General features: G+C 33.4%; 1 protein-coding gene across 1 annotated transcript in view; it reads left to right on the forward strand.

Moving 5' to 3' along the window:
• The window catches only part of DCDC2C (doublecortin domain containing 2C), a 46,947-nt gene that overhangs the window by 23,551 nt on the left and 537 nt on the right, over positions 1–22,859 (forward strand). The window contains exons 8-12 of the mRNA XM_085322940.1: positions 5,783–5,936; positions 6,937–7,037; positions 10,779–10,841; positions 11,861–11,902; positions 16,244–16,313. Of these exons, the coding sequence (XP_085179066.1) occupies positions 5,783–5,936; positions 6,937–7,037; positions 10,779–10,841; positions 11,861–11,902; positions 16,244–16,313 (430 nt within the window). The remainder of the gene's footprint in view (positions 1–5,782; positions 5,937–6,936; positions 7,038–10,778; positions 10,842–11,860; positions 11,903–16,243; positions 16,314–22,859) is intronic.

Below are 22,859 nucleotides of genomic sequence, written 5' to 3' on the forward strand. Positions count from 1 at the left end.
AGTGTAGATAGTTGTAAAGACATATGTGTAAATTTTGAACCTGAAAGTAAATTACCTAAATGTACTTTCAATGTTTTTACATTGATCTTCATCCCCAAGTCCTTAAGTCTTAATTCTGCTTAGTCACTCTACGTTGAATTTACTTTTTCTCTGAATTGTACAAGTATGTAGTTTATATGCACTTTTCAAAGATAAAAAAGTTTTTATTAGACTGAAAATCCACGTACCAAAGTGTAAAATTAAAAAATAAATCAAGAAAAATCCCAAACTGTTTTGTTTTTCATGTCAGTTGTTCAGACTTTGAAAGTCTGCATAGCAGAGCTATTTCTGTCTGACTTAGACTGTGAAACACATCACGTCTGTTGGTTAACTGACTGAAATTATCAAGATACAAGTCATAATTGAAGAGATCATCTTATTAAATGTCTGTAAACTACCTACAATGCTACAAGTGCTTTTTAATTTCATTTTTTCAATGAGTTAATTACAATTATTCATATACTCTAAAGATAATAGGAACTATTATGTCAAGATGCAAAGAAGCATGTGAGTAATTTCATCATATTCAGAGTGTAAAGGCCYAGAAAGCAGTGAGCTTAAACTTCATTATGAAATACCATAGTTTAGATCAACTTCTGGAGAGAGAAAAACTTTCTCTTTGTAAGGATTGTTAATTCCTGGAAGAAAATACAAAGGAAATTGTGGAATATCATCACTAGAGATTTTTATRAGTCAGATCCTCACAGCTGTTTGTTGGGAATGGTTTTGTTGCACTTGAATCCACTTGGAGAAAGTGATAGACTTGGTGTCTGTTTCTTTCCAGTCCTTTTGTCCAGGATTTGTGAATCCTTGGTTATCCAATCTGATGCATAGTGTGTACATGTGGTAGATTTTTCACAGAAACAAAATCAAACATCTCCTTTCAAAAGAGATTTCACTGTCTTTAAAACTCCAAGTAACAGACAGTACAGCATTACTGCTATTAAGTTATTCTAGTATTTAATTATATTCACCACCAGAAAATATCATTTTGTTTCAAGGCTGCATTTATCTCTTCAGCTTTCATCCCCCTGGATTTTTTTGTGCCTTTATCTGAAGCTTAAAAGCTCCCCTACTGTCAGATCTCTCTCACATGAATAAGTAGCTAATCTTAAGTGTAAGTGGGCAGGTAAGTGTAAGTGAACTTCAGTAAGCTCAATAGATTGATTTCTGTGAACACACACTTAAATAAAGGCTATTTTCCAACTCCTGTATCTTTTAAAGATCTCTGAGCTTTCATATTCCCATGCCATACCAGRACTGGTCAGAGAGTGCTAGTCATGACCTAACAAATGTTGTTCATCGGAACGTAGTAACTTGCACTTGTCAGCCTTTGTCACGTTGCATCTTTTGCTCTGAGAGTTTTTCATGAGGCAGCCAACTATAGCAACTTCCTCCTTACARTTATTTCCTTCAAATCAAGAATGTCTCTTTATTTTTAGACAAAAATCTTTGTCTGGAGATATGTTTAATCGTATTTGGATATATTAAAACATAMCTACTGACATTTAAGTTAGCTGCAACTATTCTGTAACAATATCCTGCTCTCCTTGTTTGCTATTCAAGTAATCTTTATACTTCCCACAAACTTTATCGTGAGAGATTATATCATCATCTGGATTACAGATAAAATACTGAATATGGTTAAACTAAGAATCAATCTCTCAATATTCAAGACACTTTGAAGTCAGAAATGTTCCAACATGATCATAAAACAGAACTATGTCCTATATTCTCGTTTATGCGAGTCATATCAGTGACGTAAGCAAAAGTGTTGTTCATGAGGAATCCTGGGCTGATATCTATCCAGAATGCTTTTTAAAATCCCACATCAAATTCCCTATCCACAACAAATAATAAACAGTCCTTGRTTCCCAAAGTAGCTTTCATAAAGAATACCATATGGAAATCACAGGGTTTTTAATTATAGATCCATCTGTCCAGTTGTTTCAAAGACTTGGAAGATGGAGCAAAATTGGGATTACTGAATGTCAACAGCTTCCATCTCTTTCTAATTGCTTTTAGATATCTATATCTTAAAACTGGTAGCTTCCCCTGGTGACAGACCCTCTTTCAAGCCTATTATTAACATAAGCTGTTTCTGACATTTGAAAAAGCACAGCATACATTTTAAAGACTGACAAGCACCCTATGTCTTGTATAAATTATCTGGCACTCCTCAGAATGACTCTAAGAAAACTCTTCTGAACACTCTCCAACTAAGACATCGTAAATTGAATTCCTGTGTGCAAGACAGAAGCGTTATTTAATATAAAATGCTTGGAGACTAGCTTTCGATCATGAAAAGCCTATTTTATGTATTAACCCTCATTTTCTTCCTTCTGGTAATACTTACAGAAGCAAGCCGTTCTAGCAATACTCCTCTCATTGAAGGTTACTATCCATGTGAATCTTCCCCTTTTTAATGCCAGCTTATGCCAACATCCATAGATTTGAAGGAAAGATTCTGTGTTTATTACTGCCAACTAAAGGTCACAAAGTGACCACAGAACAATCAGGTGACTAATTTTATAGTCATTCATCTAAGTACCCAGCACAGGAAGATTTTGAGTTTACTTATTATTTTTGATAAAATGTCACATGATGTGAAGGAAGTACTTCACCATTTTGTACATAGGAGAATCCTTACTTCTGAGCATATACTTTTGACCCATTCTCTTCTTTTATATATTGAAAAGTATATTACTGTTTACATTAAAATAAAGCAAAAAGTAGGCACTCCTTTACTTCTGTCCAATTTTCACTAGTGAAATATGTTACTTGATGATGAGCATTTTCTCATAAAATGAAAATTTCACATTTCATTGTCAAATACTGTTTCAGAATTTCACATAATGCAGAAATTAGCAAATTGGGCTTAGGGCTACTGAAGATAAACTACAAAATTTTGAGCAAAGTTGACAAAGGCTCTTGTATCATAGTATACTACAAAAAGCAAAGTTCAGGGTATATTTCTTCATTTTTCAACAGAAAAAATCAGATAAAAAGTGATTTATTGCTATCTAAGATCTGCTTTTCAAAATGAAACATTATTTGATTCTAATCAAAAATGACAAAATATAATTTTAATAGTATTGTAGCTATGGCTCATTAACTTTGATACTCTATTCTCAGTTCATTGACAATGTTCCAGAATAGTGAAAAGAGCATTCTGGATCTTAAATTTCTTGTTTAAGACTTGTGACCAAGTGATGGCTAGAATACTCTGATTATGGTTTCTAGSCTCCTGCTTTCCTTCCTTCCTACAGATACCCTGAGGTTTATAGAAAAGCAGCTCCTTTGAAGACTTTTGGCACAACATCAGATATTCAGACACTGACATGTTTGMGAGAGATTGAGACACTGACACTACTAAGCATGAAAGCAAATAAATTTTGGAGMGCATATATTGGAATTAACTTTCAAAAACTGCTAGTTACATCGTTTGTTCATGAAAAGAGCTAGACTTGAGATACGACATCTAAACAGTGGGCACAGATGAACCACTGTGGTTCTGTTCTCTGAACCATGTGTGTGCAATCTCCTTGCATTTGGAAAACAGAGCATGTATACATGAATGTGTGAGTTTACATGTGTCTGGATTTTTTGCTGGCATGGAGCTGTGATACAGCCAGCGAACACACCAAGACCCAGCCTAGGAGCTGGGACACACACCTTGGTCAGAGTTTCAGATGTAATCAGAAAGCTGGTCATTTTGTGGCAGCAGCAGTGCCACTGAAGAGAGTGGTACCTCTGTGCGTTCCTGCCGCTTGGCTGTGGTCCTGAAAGAGGCTATCACCATCTTAGCTCTGCTGAGTTTTTTGTTTTTATTCAGATTTGGCTGGATTAGTTTAAACAGTTTATATGATAGTTCATCAGAATTCRTTTTTTATATCAAAACACCATCCACTCCAGCCAGTGCAGCTATCACTAGAAGCAGACATGTAAGCAAGCTTTCAGACACTCCATAATGGAGCTCATTACATCCACTGTAGCATCCTACATAGATGATTATCTAGTTGATAGAAAATAGCTGATTTTCTATCAGCTAGTAGAAAAAGCTGATAAAAGGGATTTATCTGAAATTTTGTTACTTTTCTGAAGTTAGGACTCCTTCTGCATTTAAGGAATTGGACCACTCTCTTTTACAAAACACAGGGAGAAGGGGAGTGCAGTGGAAGAGAGAAGTAATTTTCATGAACAATTTAGCTATTATGTGACTTATTTGGAGAATGAGAGAGCTAAGTTTTAGAACCTTTTTCTAGCTTTATGGGTTTCAAATCTGCAGCTGGTACTCCRCTGCTGTGACTATGCTGTAGAGTATTTGAGGATGACAACTATCTTCACTTCACTTCATTAGAGATGGGTAATTGTGGAGGAACATCAGTACTACTTACAGAAGAATTTCCTCCTAAATGTTTTCAATTTCAATCAAAAGTTTGATTTGTATCTTGGATTTATCTCATAAATGTGTTAGATTACAAATTAATATAATTATGTGTAAATGTAAGTCATCCTCTAACTGTTACTAAGCTATTGTATTCATTGTTTCCTTTGATGGTAAGAGTGTTTGTCATATAATAAAAGTTACACATGTTTTTATCTATGTTATAATTTTATTGACTATTCTGCTGTTCCAGAATTAAGATGTCTATGCTCCACTTATTATTTAATATGCTTTTATTCTGTTCCCTCTTCTTTGTATCTTGCCTAAATTTCACAGGTGTAATCTTTAAAATATCCCTTCATGGGAAAGATCATAGTATGAAAATAAAATATATTTTCATGAATAAAATTAGTTATATATATACCTTCAATGTTTTWTGAATATTGAGCAGTTTTTATATTGTGCAGTTGACCTTTTCTTTATTATTTACTCTCTTGTTTTCTGCTAGTAATACAGCAGATGCAGTATGTATGAAAGTTCCACATGCATTAGTCATAATGCATAGTTAGTCACTAGAAATAACGCTGCAATGATGTTACACAAACTTTGRCTACTTGTAATACCTTGAGAAATTAAATCTAAATCCTGGCCTGATGTAGCTCTTGAATTCYTAGCAGGGATTCAATCAAAGTCCAGTCAGAGTGAAAGGAAGATGCAAGGATTCAGGATTGTTTGCMTAATGAATGCATGAGAGCTGTTAGGCAAAGTCCAGAAATAGTTCARGAAGTGGGTTAGAACGCAGAAGACTAATAATCCTCTGCTGGAGAGGAAGGGAGGGCCAAAATGAGATTTTGGGATCATACTGACAATGATGYCCCCTTAAAGTAGATCTTCTGCAACTGTATAGTATGGAGAACTACAGATTTATCAGTATGTAACCTTTAAGAGGATTGATGATGAGGAATTAATGACTTAGCTCTGGAAATTATAGGAACAATTAAGATCACATCATGACATAGTTCTGTATAAAGATCACTTACAAATTTGTAAAAAATATTAAAATAGTTTTTAAAAAGTTACTAATGAAATCTATGCATTCTAGCTACAGCTGCTGATTTTACACTATAACAAAAATATGAGAATATGTGTAGAAAAGCTGTAGCTGCTTTCTCTCTTTTGCAAAATCAAAAGAACTTTTTTAAGAAGCTAAAGTAAAACAGATTGTAGATACACTGGACCTGATGTGTTGCCAACACTAAGTGCTCAAAGGTACAAACAGATTATTTTGGCATGGTTGTCAATGTACCAAAAACTGTTTAATCTCCGTTTTGATATTCTCTATTTATGTTTTGCTAGTCAGAGAAGCCAAGGGCCAGAAGATCTTCCAGTAGACCTCCAGGAAAACCAKTTGAAAATGCAAAAATAAAAGATGAAAAAGCAAACTCAGGTATTAATGGCAAAAGCMAGAAGGCAAGTCCTGAAAGGACTCCAGATCCAGCACTTGCTACAGGTAAAACAGCATAACAAATAGGTGATGACTTAAGGAAATATGAATCAGTTCTGAGATGCTTAAGTATTATGGAATGARCTTAATTCAGCCTTTCCTCTCTGAGCTACTCCCCAGTTTATAAAAATACCTAAGTAATTGAGATAGCAGAATGAGTAGGAGAGAACAGGGAATTCCTTGTAGGACAGCGTTAGCTGCAGGTTGTTGAAMATGTCCAAGAAGTAATGACTAGATACAGGGATAACATCTTCAATTTAATCTACAAAACATTTTCCTGKGTGCATGTATTGATAGGTCTTTATTTATATATCTGAGAAACAGTATATTTTGTCAGTGGGGCAAAATATACTATTTTGTATATAGAATACACAAATATATATAAAAATGTATAAAAAATAGAAAAAGGAGCTGTAGATGTACATTAATGCAAGAAATGCACCTAGCGTTCACAATATATGGCACAACTCCACCTCAAATATCAGTGTCTGRTATTATTAGAAAGCAAAAAACATAAAGTTGTTCTGTGAATGTATTTAATAATAATTTAGTCACTCTTAATCTTCCCAGTTGTCCATTTTTTTTGGAAGTATTTCTTTTGTTCCTTCCATTTTTTCCTGTGTTTTTAGAATGTTTGGAAATTTTACATATCTACAAGGGTATCTTAGATATTGCACTGCGCAAGGAGGAGGGTTCTACCTTCCARATGAACTTATGAGCAGTGCTTAAATCCTGAATTTTTTTTTCAGGTATAGTTCAATGTATTCTTTAAAGTCAGCTCAGCTTAGAGGTAATTCACAGAAAATATTTCATTCAGTTCTAGACATTAAACCCACTTACTTTATTATATGACATTTTCAAGTRGAATTTCGTATTGTAAATTTGAAAGTTCAGTATAAAGGAAGACACTGAGCTTTTTTAAAGGATTTGCTGAGTTTGCTGTTGTGAAAGGAATGTAGAAGCATGTATTTGGAATTTCAAAGCAAAATTTTTCATTAAGTTTCAGCACCAAGTATCTTTAAAGCAGACAAACCAAGAGAAGAAGTTGAAGGWGCAGAAGAAGTACAAGATGACAAAAACGTTCAAGTGGAGATGCCTATTGATCAGGTACCGTTAAGACAGATTCTGTAATGTGATCWCGAGTTGGCCAGAACCCTTTAGATGGAACTACTCATTTTTTCTTGAAACAAGAATGTCCAAAAATATGAAAATTTTCTGTTTTTAAAGCTGTTTTGCTAGAACATCAGAAAAATAAGTTAGAYATTTTAAAATAACCTCACAACTTCATGGTATAAGAGATTAAATAAAAGACTTAAGAAGTTTCCTCTTGATTATTGAGTCTTTGCCAGAGAGATTTATGACTTGACTCTTGCTCTCCTCACTGTCAACATACTAGGAGCAGAACCTGAGCCTTCATCTGTGAGCTCATACAACTTTTTATTTGATTCAAAACCTTGGTGATATCATGGTAGAGAAAAAACAGAATGGTGCATACCAGAGTGCTGCTCAGAAGTGAGGGCAAGAGAACACCTGGATTTTCTTGTGTTTTTTCTCCTGAGGGTAGGAGGGTGGTTTGCTTTAAAAAAATTATGCTCTGTTTCTGTGCTGAGGGAATGTATATACATTTTCTATAAGCAATTAAACTGTCTGACTAAAAGAAAGCTGAACKAATTCTATTCTGTCCAGGCAAATTGACRATGATACTAGATCAAGAACATGTATAGTTCCTCCTTAAAACCAATAATAAACAGGTACATTCCATATGTATAGTTCAGCAAGCCCATAGGAGAAGACTRTGTGTCAAAAGTCATCATTTCTTCTATTCTTAATTCATGATCATTCTGTTTAAATCATTAAATCATCAATTCATTCTATTCATTTATTGTATATAATTCATTTCAATATTTAATTTAATTCATGGGGCTTTTATGGGCATATGCATTTTTACATCACATTTTACATTTACATTTACATTCATTTTATAATAKTTACAATAAATAAACTACTTCTTATAATTTTATAATACTTACTGTATCTATAGTGTTTAAATATCTGAAAAGATAAAAAGCACGTAAAAGGGTCTAACGTAGCTATCCTGAATGGTAGTCATTTTGATGCCGTCCAAGATAGGAGAAACCATGACTAAGCAGACTCTATTGTTTATTAACTTTTTTTAATCCTAGAATTACTATTCTTCTTAGATAGCAATATGTATAAATTGTAGCAATATATATATATGTATAATCTTWATAAATGTATAAACTGTTACAGATATAAGTGAAAAATAATCTGGATGTGGATTTAGACATATGTCATCCTTGTAGGAGAATGCTGTGATTTTGCTTTATGATATGACATAAAAGTTAAAACTAATTTGATTTCTAACAAAAAGATTTTTTTTCCCTAAGCAGTTAGTCAATGAAGGTGATTTTAATATGTATTTTGATATATATTTATCCAGTTCAACAGATGCCTTGTATTTATCACACAAAAAGGAATGAAATGCAGCTGTTTAGTGTTTTAAATATCTCTTAACAATCATGTGCTTGATTCATATCCCAAAATATTAGTTAAAAATGGGGCAGCAGATATTCTAAAAATAAAGAAACAAAGAGAAAAATGTACTAGTCAGGATCCTGTAATATTTTATTGTGGCGATATTTTGGAAGAGGTCAAAATAAAAGAAAGCTTTTATGTTTCCTTTTTGCAAAAACATCTGATGAAAGATGCTAGAGTCTTTCAGTTCTAGAAAGGTTGACCTRTCACCCTCTCTGAAATCTCTCACTCAATTTATCTGTCAAGTCAAACTACTTCTCACACTAAAGTCTTTATTTTTGTATTTTAAAGTGAATGGATAACACAGAAAAGTGAAGTCATCTGTTTATTCATGGAACAGATACTGCTCTGGGAGCAACATTGGCATGAAAGATCTTAGTAGAAAATTCATACAACCTGTGGCATTAARATACAAATTCTCCATAAAGTGCAGATCACAAATGGAAAAAGCAAAACAACATCTGGAAGAGAGTTATTTGCTATTGATACAACTARCAACAGTACCATTTTATTATCTTTTTATAACTGTTGAGGTTTCAACTTTATTCTTTTGTGTATCTGCAATTATCTTCAATCAGATTACTTTTTGCATTTGACAGTCCATTGCGTAAGGTCAGTTGGGTTATGTATTGCCATTTTGTATGCAGCTAGTTTGCCACTGATAGTTTCATTTGTGYACCATCCTCACTACAGAAATACATGCCCAGATGACTAAGCTAGCCAGCAATAAGCTATGCTTGATAGTRTAGTTGGAAAAGACATGATTGAGCTATAGAAAATAGAATAGGAACATAAAAGAAGAGAGAGCATAAGGAAGAAGAGAAGATAATAATCAATTGTTCAAGAGGCCATGGGATAAAAAGATTCAGAAAATACAATGAAAAGAAGCATTAAAGACCTAGGAGAAAGAGAACTGGAAATATTAAGAAAATTTGGTGGTGGGAACAAAAACAATACTCAAAGAGAAAAATATAAAAGACAAGCGAGTTACAAAATAAAGTTGAATGTGAATAAGAGGGCGCAACAAATATTTATGTAAAAACATGTTCATTTTTGGAATATATATGTTCATTTTTGGCATATACTTATCATATAAAATTATGATGTTCATTTTTCTTTAAGTTAAACAGCTATGGGGCTATATCAATATTTTTCTTTGCTTGAGGARTCGGTATGTATAAGATCAATCTTCCAGAAGAGTTGTTTTACATTTGCATTACATCTTCACTTTAAATGAAACTGTCCTTGGAATGCATTTATTTGAGTTTTCACATATTTATTTTATTCATCTAATAMGATTCCTGTAGTTCTATGTAACTATTGCAACACTCCTCAGTAGCGAAGCCTTTTAGTTAATTTTCCCTTTTCTGCCTTTTACCCTTTTTACCCAGTTTTCCATTACCTTTTGATGAAAGCCTACATGTCTACRTTTGCATTTGCAAAATAAAACTTTTCTATTTCTTTAGATAAAGTTTTATAACAATATTGAAAAGAAAACCAAGCATTTGGACAGTGGACCAAAGACTGCTGCTTATTTTCCTGTTAGTGCCAGTGATGTCACAGCGATGGCAGCTTAGAAACACAAACTGGTTGTGGCCCAGCACCAGGCGAAGTTTATGTGCCACGAGAAGAGCGGGAAGGGACAACGCATTTTGTCAAAATACTAAAAAACTGCAGCACTTGTTTAAATTCTTGTAAATTTTAACAAGAGCAAAAGTTAGATTCTAATGACTTGCTTCTGTAAAATAAGTGTTTTCTCAGTAACCCTATAATAAAAGATAAATATTAGCCTTCTTARTTTAGCAGAATGCTTTTAGTATTGTAATTGTGAGACTTTTCTTTCCTATGGTTGTTCTAATTCACTTTCAAACACTGTCATTAATTTTGATTTGGCTAAATTATTTATAAGCCCTGAATTTCTTTGTGAATATGAAGTTAGAATAATTCATTATTTCATTACTTTGAGCTAAATCCTCTAGCTCTTGCTTAAGCAAAAATCTCACTGAAGTATATACTTCCCCCTGAAATAAACAGTGTTGACTTGAGCAATGTCTTTATATCATATCTTCTTAATATGTATGTAAATGCTTTTCTGTATGTATGTGATTCAGGAATTAAATAAATTAATATTAATTCTTTTTATTTTGTCACCAAATATTAGTTATAAATAAACAGAAATTAAGATGAAATTAATGATAAAAGTAAGAATGCAACTATTATAAGGGAAGTTTTAATGGYTAGTATGCAAAGTCTGTAAATTAGGAAGAGCTAATTTGATTTTTATATATGTAGATTCCAGCTGAGATAGTACAAGAGGAAGAAATTCCAGCACCTACCAGCGATACTGTGAATGAGGTTAGATTTTCCTGGTTTTTAAATGTGAGAGTGTACATATTTTAAATGTAAGCTAGATCTATAAAGCAGAATGTAAAGCATTTGCATTTGATTCTGAACATGAAACCAATTCATCTAGTTTTGATTAAAGAGTATAATGCAGACTTTAATGAGCTTGGTTTTTTTTGTTTCGTTCCGATGTGCCTGAAATCTCACTAAACTGTTTATCTCAGGACATCTGTATTATTAAAAGATGATGAAAGTCCTGTAGGATTCAGTAATCAGATTTCTATTGTTGTTACAGTAGTAACTCATCAAATTTCAGTATCATTGAATCAGTTTTAACTAGAAACTTGAACGCATTTGACTTAACATTTAGATACAAATAGTAGCCTCTTTTCCTTTGGAATCAAAATTTAAAATACCATACAGCTAAAAATCTATGGAAGCAATGGATATAAGTCTATTTATGTGTATGTTTGCCCAAATATATTTATTTTGATTTTACTCCGATTAGGTACTTGACTTTTTAAAAAAGTGGCTTAGATTTTTACWCATTCTTTAAAAGTATTGTAAGAGAAAGGGCAAAGCTGAATGCTTTGACAGAAATCCTGATGACATTGAAATTAGTAGAGGTTTTGTCACTGACTTCAGTAGGGCTAATAAATTCGTCTTGTATGAATGCTTTATGAGGTAATGATTAATCTGGAAGGCATTGCTGCTACGTCAAAATCTCTCTATCACTGAACCAGWTGTCTTTCTGCTACTTATGATAAAAGAAATGCCTATAATCCACTTCTTAGTATATTTAATGAAATTAAAACAAAAGCAAATCTTGTTTTAAAACCCAAATTTGTTTAATTATTGAAATATGAAACTTGAAAGAATTTTCAATTAGAACAGTTGCATGTGTGAAAGCTAAATGTTATTTATGTGTTTTCAGTGTGTGAATCTCTAACTGAAACCAACAYTGAAAATGCTGATAATGGGACTACAGTTAAAAATTCAGTGAATTAATTGCTGTATACTTTTTGGTATAGGTTGAAGCAGATGCTCTGACTTCTGAGGATACTCCGGAAAAGGTTTGTTTAAAGAAGAAAAAGAATTAGCTACTGTTTCCTGAATAGAAGTGCCTTGAACTGCAGGYAGTCCTAGAGATTTGGGGAAAATTTACGGATATTTATATCTGTATAAAGAGTGCAGATTCCACTAGAAAGCTGTAGTACAGAAAGCGCACCTTACTGTCTGCCTTTTTCTTGCTCTGTTTATTTTCCACTAATTYGACTTTTCTTTTTGATTCAGAACACAAACTAAATTCAAAATRTTGAAAATAGTATTGGGACAAAAATTCATTTCCTAATTAGTTCTAGAAATTAGAAGCTAAAATCTTGCTTTGTAAGTACAACTGCTATATTCTAAAGTGAGTTTGAAAATATGGTGTCCTTTGGTTCTATGTTTGTTGTTCACTGAGTGAATTCAAGGATGCATTTTCTCATTTTATCTCAGGTGAGATAGGTAATGTTGGCAGGAATAGGCCCTTAATGAGAGATTCTGTTGATGATTTATGGGCAATAATCAGACGCGGGTCATTTTTCRTAGTTGTGCTGTCTTTGCAGTGCTAGTTAAAAAAAAAGGTACAATAACTAGCTTATTTTTGGCAGATAATCAGCAAGCAGATATAATAGGAAAACAGAGCTATTGAGTAAGACTATGGTAGGTCAGCTTCACTAGTCTATACTAGATCCCTTTTAATTGGCGTATTTTCCTTCTACAGCTGTAAATAAAAGTCAGATAAATTGACTCTGCATGGCACCTTTATTTTGGAGTCAGAGAGAGAGGATKCTTCTCTACCTTTTAATGCTGAGCATATRSATAACYGTGTACATCCAGAGAGCAGGAAGGAATCCTCTGCTAGAAAGATCTTAGGATAACTTTGCATTAGAGACAAGTAGAAACTGTTGTAATAGCATCCAACAACTTTATTTTGCAAAGTACTCAACCAGGATCTATTTAAATGCTTGACATTTGATCATTTRGTTCCTCAAATCAGGAGATTTTACTTTTCCTCATGGACTATTTCTGAGTACCAGTGATAATACTTCACATTGCATATACCGTATCAAATTTGTTTTATAGACAGCTAATTAATGCAGTCCTATTTGGAATTTATTAACAAACGTAATCTTGCTTTTCTTTTTCTAGGACATTTTGMTGATTTTAGGTTAAATGATTAGTACTGGATGTTTGCACCTTGTGTTAACATTTGAAAGTCTTATCTTGCTTTACTTATAAAAAGTGTAGAAACTGAGAATGAATCATTTCGATGTTTCTTCTTAAGCCTATGAGATGTATTAGAAAATCAGCATTTGTGATTGTCTCCTGTAGGAATTCTCTTACACAAACTCAGCCGTTGCTTAAGAGTAATGAGTAATTATCCATTGAGAGGAGGCAACTTCTTTACTAAATATAAGAATTTATTTGCTAAAATTTAGGCTATTAGATGGGGTAAGAAAAAGACAAGTAGACCATAGTAAATATTAACATGGATCATACAGAAATTTTCATCTTTCAAGATTAGTAATTTTTTAAACTATGTGTCATAGTACATTAATAATCTTAGGCTGCCTCCAGGAAAGCATCAGTGTTCAGAACATAACTTAAGTGTGTCCTTAATTGTAAGTAWTTAAATTCTGTCTTGTATAGAAAGAGAAGCTGATGTGACACCTTAAACTATTTTGTGTTGCAATAAAAAAAATGTTCCCTTTCTAATCTAAYGAAAAAACATATATGTATAACAAATTTCATTTAAGTTGACACTGGTGCAAAGCTTCCATTTATATGAGAAAATTCTCTTTCCAGTTATTCAGTATCCTTTAGAATTTGTATCTTCTGCAGATTTTAAAGAGTTGTTTTTCTTTTCTCTATTAATCTTCTAATTAGGAGAGGCCCATCAAGAGTGCAGGCAGTAATTCTGTGCTTTATTTTTTTGGAGACATTGAAACTCAGTTGTTGCAGTGTTTCACTGAAAGACTTTGAGCAAAAGTTAACATTTTTATCCATAGTTTTGTTTGCAAAAAAAAAAGTGGTATATTTGGCAATCCAAGATAAAAGTAATAGTTATAACAGAGAAAATGTTATCTTTTTCCTCTTACAAAAATCCCTGGACTGARTGTTGAATAACTACATTAACAAATGTCTAATATATTCACTTGATTACCTTATGGGATTTGACTGGAAAACTCTGTAACAAGTATTTTTTTGATATTCTTTATTAGATAAAGACCTACATAGACTCAGATGGATAGGCTCTATATTTCTGTAGTTGAGAAATTAATACKTACCAATCATTTTAGTTTGCTTTAGATGCTCTGAATCATCCTATTCCACCTCTGAATGTCCACTGATGGCTTAAACAGATTAGGCTTCTTATTTTGGTCCTCTTGAATTATACCTAAGTGAAATGCTTTAGGTAACCAAGAATAAACAGTGCAGCCCCTTATACAAATCTATCTTTTAATGCAAATGATCCAGTAATTTGAATTAAGTGTGTTAAAAGTGTATTGAAATTAAGCCAAATATGTTGTACTAGTGAGAATTAAAATGAATACATTCAGATTTTAAGTTGCAAACTGTAGTAATTTCTGGTAATCTGATTTGTTCATCTCCACCTTGACACWTATTAAGGTTGATTGTTTCATAGGAGATTGGTGCACAGACTATTTTTTGTAAATTGGGCTATTTTGAGGTATCTTGAGTGGAACTCCTCAAAACTAAGGTACCTGATGTTGGTGTTAACATCTTAAAATGTTGGCTCTTGATGATCAGTACCTTTTAAAATTGGAAGATGAGCGGATGAACTCTGAGTCATGCTTTCCTAAAAATCTAATTACTGATTCAGACAGATTTTTGATTTTTTATGTTCTGAAATTCATTTGTTAAAATGTCATTTAAAATTTTTTAATATGTATGTTCTGWGTGTGTGTTCCAAAGGGAGATGGACATCAGAAAAAATGTTTTTTGAACAACTGTTTTATAAACAACTAGWTTCAGTGTCATAGAATTTTTCTTTTATTTTTTATGTATTTATATGCATATGTAGAGTTAGAACAGTATTTTGAGTGAAACAAAATGATCCTAATCCTCTTTGATATCAGACTTAATTTCTAGGATTTTCCTTTATCTAAAAGGGACTTTAGGCWCTGCACATAAAATACTAGAATAATTTTTGGTGTCTTTTGAAGCTCCATATCCTGTAGTGTTAATAGCAATCAAATAAGAATTTATTTACAGTTTTATTTTTATTGCATAAACGTGATAACTAGCATTATTCATATATAGACACTTTTCCTATGTGGTTCTTTTTCATTGTATWAAATTACATTTTTAGATATGAAAATATATGCAAGAACTGTGTGTGGCTCAAAAAGTATTCATAAAATGTATATCTTAAGTGTCTAGCTGGTTTGAAGTTGATGAAAGCTGAGCTACTGCATGAGAAAATAGAACACTCTAGTTATTCAAAGGGCCAGTGTTCATAGATGTCAAAATAAAAGTATAGAAGTGTATCCTTTGTGTACTGATTTAGACTGGATGCACCTGCTGATTACTCAGTTATAGAATTGAWCTGAATTATCTTTGATATTCTGCCTTAAGATGATGCTTAGTAGGTGGTGGTTTGTTAATAACACTTTCTTAGATACAGGTTACATTCTGTTCTTCAGAGTCAGCACACCGAGCTCTTTAACTTCTGTCTGAAAGTGTTTCCCAACAGCTAAGCAATATAGCCAGAAGGCTAAATGTTACCAAGTGATACTGTATGTGCAATGAATGAAGTTGAAAAAAATTGCATAGGTACAAATAAACAACTGAAGGCAAATGACCTGGAGTTGGACATGGAAATGGCGTAGTCCAGCTTATTGCCAGAGCATTTTTATAGTGTTTTATCGAAAATGATTTGATTCTTTTTTTACTTGATAGATCTTATAGTATTTCCATGAACTATTTTTGTGGCTTATCTTACTAACTTGAAGCTTTTAATTATATACAGCCTTCCATAGTTCCATTCAATGCTCATCTGTATCTCTCACTATTCCTGTAAATAATTCTTCTTTATCCTGTGGACCAAGAACTTCAAAAATGTGTTGGAAATTTTCACTCATTTACTGGGAAATATGTTTATAAACAAAAAAGTTARAGTTTATCCTTTTGAACACAAATAAGTAAATATTTTTAGACAGCTAGTGTGGCTATATATTTTTATATATCTTTATATGTGTAAATGTATTATCATATAAATACAATATATTACATAAATTATCTCTGTATGTTCTTTTACTCATTCTTTATAAATCAGTTCTTACAGTTCTGAAATCTGATTTCTCTGGACCTTACAAAAAGCGAAATCTTGGTAACTTCCATTTCAGGAAGAGAAGAAAGCGTGGAGCATGAAAAGTATGTTTGACTTGCTTCGCAGAAAGCCTGATAATACAGCAGGTATGCTAGTCATGCAACTCTTACTGAGTTTAAAAGAGCTCATTTAGCAAGTTTACAAAAAAGATAGTACATTACATTTCTATGTCCCCTACAGTTAGAATTGCAGATTTTCAGGCTTTTCATCTGTAGTTTAGCTTGAATATACTAAAGTATATAGACTAAAACTCTTCAATCTGTGGATTTTAAATCTTATCTGCAGTCTTCAGTACATATGTATCTTGAAGAAGTTACTGAGGGAATGAAGGATTAAATGAATAGTCACTTCACTTCATTCCTAACTCGAAGTGATGAATTCCTCATTAATTTTGTTAGCCATTGTTAATAGAAGATTCTTTTGCACTTGTTGTATAGTTGTTAAATTGAAAGTGACTATTTTTTTGTGACTTTATATTACCAAATTCATTCAGAAATCATCCTTGATAGCTCTGATAAAAAAAAAAATCCTATTTTCCTAAAGACTCTTAGCATGTATGAATTTGATTCAAACATTTTCTACTGAGTGTGTTTATTGGTGGTGAGTTAGAGCTTACACAAAATAATTGTAATAATATTCAATTTGTCAGTTGATTTTGGTAAATGCTTACCATAGGATCTATCAAAGAAATGTCAGGGTTATCTTTAATTAAGTTGAAATATATCAAGCATAACTGAATAATTTGGCCCACTAGTTTGATGGACTGATACACTGCTGTATACTGACAGATCGATTTGGACTGAGAGTGAGCATCCTTTGGACCTTTCCTTCTGGTTCTTGGGAATTACCATAACCACACCTAAATTTTAAAAACCCTACAACTGACTGAACAGTTACTGATCTATTTCAAGTGACCCTAAGTTTTCTAATGTTTTGAAATACAAGCTGCTACGTAGTCCAAGAGCCTCATGTGCTATCTATTTCTAAATTGTGTGGTTTTCACAGAACTTTCAATATTTCTGTTCTATTAATTACCACACTGTTTAAATCTCTTATTGTCATCTCTTGCTTACTACATATTTTGTGGCTTGATAATGCTTTAGTGTCTTTTGTTTCCTCATCTGACTCTGAGGCCACATCCATAAAGCTAAGTAAAACAAACCAGGGACTCTTTTCTGGCCCCGAGGGAAGGTGGCAAGGCCTAGACTAATAAATAACTTTACTATCTTCTCCTTTCCCTAGCTTTTTGGCCTCATGTACACCACCAATTGAAAGAGTCCCTGGCTTGTACTGTGTTCCAATTCATGCCTGGATATAGACTGGGAGAATGTTAGTTGGCATGGGCTAAAAACATGACAAAGAACATATTAACAAGTAAATGCAGTGGACAGTTGCAGGCTAGTGCTTGAGCTTGTGACATAGTCCTGTTTAGTATATTGGTTGGAAAAGATCTCTGGAGGTCAGCTCTCAAAACAGGTCTAACTAGACCAGGTGCTCAGGGCCTTGTCCAATTGAGTTTTTAATGTCTCCAAAGTAGAGATTTTACAACTCCTCTGGGCAACCTGCTCTAATATTTGATTACCCTCCTAGTGAAAATGTTTCCCTTAATATGAAACCAGAATTTCTCATGTGGCAGTGCGACTTGTGTTCACTGCCTCTTGCCCTTTCACTGTGCACCTTTGAGAGCAGTCTTGCTCCATCTTTTCTATACCCTCTTATGCGATTTTAGACAGCAACAAGATCTTGCCATAGGCTTCTCATTGTAARGCTGAATAAACATARTTCTTGCTGCCTTTCATTCTGTATCATTTTCTCCAATCTTGTAATCATCATGGGTGGCTTTTCACTGGACTTGCTCCAGTATATCCATGTCTTTCCTGTACTGGGAAGCTCAAAGCGGTGTACAGTACTCCAGATGCAGCCTCACAAGTGCTATATTGTGAGAAAGAATAACTTCCTTTGACTTACTGACTACTGTCTTACTAATACAACCAGGGTTGCTGTTGGCCTTTTTGGCCACCAGTGCACACTGCTGATTCATATTCAACTTCTTGTCCACCAGGACCTACAGATCCTTTTCTGCAAAGCTGCTTTCTATGCAGTTGGCTCCCAGCCTATACTATTGCATGGAGTTATTCCATTCGAGGTCCAGGACATTGCATTTCCCTTTTATAAATTTCATGGTGCTGTCATCCTGTTTTTCTAGTCTATCCGGTTGCCCCTGAATAACAACCCTGCCCTGCAGCATATCAGTCACTTTCCCCTATTTGGTATCATCTGCAAACCTACAAAGAGTGCACTTCATTCYGTTGTTAAGATTGTTAATAAAGACATTAAACAGTATTGGCCCCAGAATTAATCTCTGAGGGCCACTAGTAGTTTCAAGCTGCCAGTTGGACTTTGTGCAGCTGACTTCTGATGACAATCCAGACAATTTTCCACACATTGTATATATTGTACATTTAATTAATCCATATCTCACCAGTTTGGCTGCAAGAGTACTGTGGAATATGATGTCTAATGCACTGTTAAAATGAAAGTAAGCCTCATTTACTCCTCTGTCCATGTCCATAGAACCAGTCATCTCTTTGTAGAAGACAATCAGGTCGATTAGACATGATTTGCCCTTGATAAATCCATGCTGGCTCTTTCCAGTGACTTTCTTGTCCTTGTTTTTGGAAATAGCCTTCAGGAGGATTTGCTGTGTAACTATCCAAGGGAMTGAGGCTGAGCAGCCTGTAGTTCCCTGCACCCCTCTGCTTGCCTTTCTTAAAGTAGAGGTCTAGCTTGAGACTCCGATTCAGGCTGTTACATATTAATGCAATTAGCCAAAGTTATAACACTACAATTTTAATTATTTTCATGTAAGGAAGTTACACAATGGGTGGTATAACTTGGGGACTGATTACATGATATAGGAAAAAGGAAAATACGGAATGCTTTGGGTTCTACTTCTTTATGCTTCCTTTCATACAGAAAGATGTAGTTCCATACTTGTTCCATACAGGGTTTTAAGTTCTGATATAAAAGTAGTTTTCTTGGATGTCTGCTCTGATATATGGAACAGATTTTATTCAAATCTAATAATAATGAACTCAATAAAATAACTTTGAAATTTTGTATGTGAGTGATACTGCCACATATTTATGTACAATCATAGTAAATATAGATAGACTCTCTGTGCCCTTACATTGCAGATAAGTATTTTTGAAAATATGTCCTGTTTTACCTTAGATTTAAGATTACACCTAACAAGTAGATAATTCAAAGAGCAAAGTATTGAGGATTTTAAAATCACCAGCTCTGATTAAGTCTGTGTTGTCTGTTCTAGAAAGGGCTTAATGGTACGTCTCTTTGCTGCTATATCTGTATTAGAAACACCTCTTACTGTAGCAAGGCTTATACTGGCAGAAGAATATTTTCTTAGTTTGTGTTGTTTTCACAAATGAAGTAATTTGTAATTGTAAAGGGTATTTTACCAATTTAATTTATTTACACTAGGACTTCTGTTAATATAAAAAAGTAACTGGAAGTCACACTTGCACTTCATTTTACAAACTGACAAAGGAATCATGTAGCCCACAGTGAAATACTTAATTTGTTTTGAAAGCTCTTTCATATTTAATATTGGTTATCTTCCTAATTGCTGATGATCATTTAAGTAATTCAAATAGGTATTTGGATGCAACAGATATTGCAAAAAGAGCTATGGGATCGGTGAAGAGACTGACTAAATTGACATTTTGATTGATTTTTTATGTTTTTGAAAAGTTTGTATTGATGGATGTTATTTAGATCCTATCTAATCTGATAGCCACTTCCATTATGCAGAAACAGTCCACTTGAAGTGAAATAATTATATTCTTCCTTTTTTTCACTTTCTTGTTACATGCCTGAAATGTACTATACTCACCTACTTTTCATGTTGCTCCTTTCTAGATAGCATAAAACAGATTAATGTCATGAACATACCTGTTTTATGGTGCAGTTTAGCTCGGAAGTGTGCTAGATGCAGAAGTAGATATGCTTCTATTCTTTTCTGAGAGGCTTTGCTGTACAGAGTGGAAACCATATTTCTGCTATGAATATCTTAAAAATTGATGAAAAGAGATAAGCCTCTGAAGGGATCAATTCAGCTTATGTGAAGAAAGGCATCYGTTACAGAGGAATAAACCTCTGGCATTCTCATCTCTCCTTTGCATACAGAGAAAGCTGGGCCAGCTAGTTCAGGCTAACTTTTAGAAGGCTCAGTTTAGCTGAGGGTGCCAGCCCTCCTTAATTTCCAAAGGGTTAAGCCAAGGAAGAATTTGTGTGGAACAATAGTTATTTTGTTGGGCGTTATACACATTCGCTTTATAAAGTAGCAGGGCTCCCTCTTTCAGTTTCAGGATTATGTTGTGATAGTTACGTAATGGCACGTAATAAGCTCACTGCTTATTAATTATTCCAAATTTACATTCTCTATAGATCCTGAGTATGTTGTGTCTTTAACTGCAGGATGTGGCTTAATCTTCTATGCTCTTTCCACTGGGTGGGATCCAATTCTGTCTCTCTAACCAGTATTATTGATATTTGAGACCTTCATTTAATAATGCAAAGCATGCACCTGACTATTTATGGTAGTGGAACTCAAATAAATATATTTGAAATTAATTCTTGAATCACTGCCTCATTTATATAGCCTTCCAAGTACCTTCAGCCACATCACATCTTAGCAGTATCTGACTTTTAATACTTCATGTGCATTCTTTGTAATTTGTACTATAGCACTGGACACTTTTTTTTTCTAGTGTGTAAACTTATAATGTAATTTGACTCTTTTATTGCTAGAAATACTTTACTAGGAAACAATGCTGGATATGGAATTTGTTATTAATTGTATTGCATTTTCATCAATATAATGCATGTTTCCCATAAAAATATGTTTTGTTATCTGAAGTATATGATGCAATGTTACTTTCGATCTCATTATACCAGGTGTAGTAAGTACACCGACACTGCATACAGGCATGTGTATTGAAAAGCAACACTTCTTTCAAATCTCTTCTGTAATTGTTTTTATGATAGAGAAGTTTAGATTRGGCATCATGTATCATTTTTATACTGAAGACAACAGCTTGTTATATTTAGTGATTATGACATGCATTGATTTGTGAACTCTAGAGTCTACGAGTCACTTTTTTCCYGCAAAAATGAAAACATGTATTTTAATACCTTTTGGTGGTAACTTGTTAATCTTTTACTTAGCTAATCTTTTCTATGAGATTTTTCCAGCTTTACCCTGAATTTTAGCTATATTAGCTATTTACTGTGAGATAGAGCTATGCTGCTTCAGCCTTCCTTAGAATTATTATTTTTGCTATGTTCAAGGCTTTTAAGAACTACTTTGTCAATGTTGAAGTGAAAGCATATTCATATAGCTAGCATAAATCTCTGAGGATCTGGTGAAAAATATTGTGTATCTTTGTCAAAAAGCCCTATATACTGCTGAGCTAGTATTTCTGCCATTTTTCTATACTTCTTCATAGTATTTTTAACTACTGGACATTATAGTTCATTTGTACCTTTCATTTGTATTCCAATGTCAAGAAGCKGTGGTGAGGAGCTCAGTGAGAAGCTGTGTTGTCTCCATTGCTATTGTCCGCTGTAGAGTCTGAACAGGCACTTAGCTAACACCTCTTAAATGCTCGAGGCAGTGTTCTTCCAGTGTTTCTAGTGAGTATTCGCAAAATTGTAAGTGTAATCTTGTGTCTTACAGAACTGTTGAGAGTGTTGGCTGCCTTACCTCTATCTTGTATCTGCCAGACTGTTCTGTTCTTCTCAAATGTAGATTTTGTAGATCTTCAGTCTTTGGATTACCATCTGTAGGTGAGAGCTGATGAGAGAATCATGCCAGAAATGTAGTAGTAAAAACAATATATTTTCACCGATTTCTTACCAAGGTAATATTGTCAGAGAAGCAAGCTGAATATGACCAGGATAATTTTTTGCATTTACTTAGGCAAACTGTGGATGCAGAACACTGTATGTGTGTGTGTATATATATATATATATATATATATATATATTTAATTTTTTGCTTTTCTTGTTTTAGTTCAGTTTTGTATTGAGACTGTTTTTAAAACTGTTATCTGTGGTACCTTTTTAACTGGCTATGTTCAGTGAAATTGCCTATACTACAAGCACCCAAGTGARTCATTTTTAATATGTGTTAATTGTGTTATATGTTCTTGGTCATTACCTTGACAAATCTTGTGCTGTAGGGGAGGAAAAATGCTTCTACCTTTTTATAATAGCACAAAACACATGAATTCTCTCTACTGTTTCTGGAGGAGAAAACTCATGGAGTATTAGCTTAAATGAAAAATTCTTTGAACAGAGGCTTCAGACCCACACAAATTCTGTAAATGGTTACATATATTCTGATTCTGTACAAAATACTAACAAAATGTTTATTGAGTTTGATGATAACTAACTGTTCTTGGAGTTATGGAAATTTAATACACAGGAAAGGGAATAGACAGCAGTGATCAGATCACAATGGTACTTCCTAACTATAACTTTTACATTATTTACATAGTATTGAAATACTGAGTCACAATTTTATTGACTTTGAATATTACTGTATAGAA

The sequence above is a fragment of the Rhea americana genome, unplaced genomic scaffold (assembly GCF_003343005.1).
Source record: "Rhea americana isolate MKP2758 unplaced genomic scaffold, rheAme1 scaffold_80, whole genome shotgun sequence".
NCBI lineage: Eukaryota > Metazoa > Chordata > Aves > Rheiformes > Rheidae > Rhea > Rhea americana.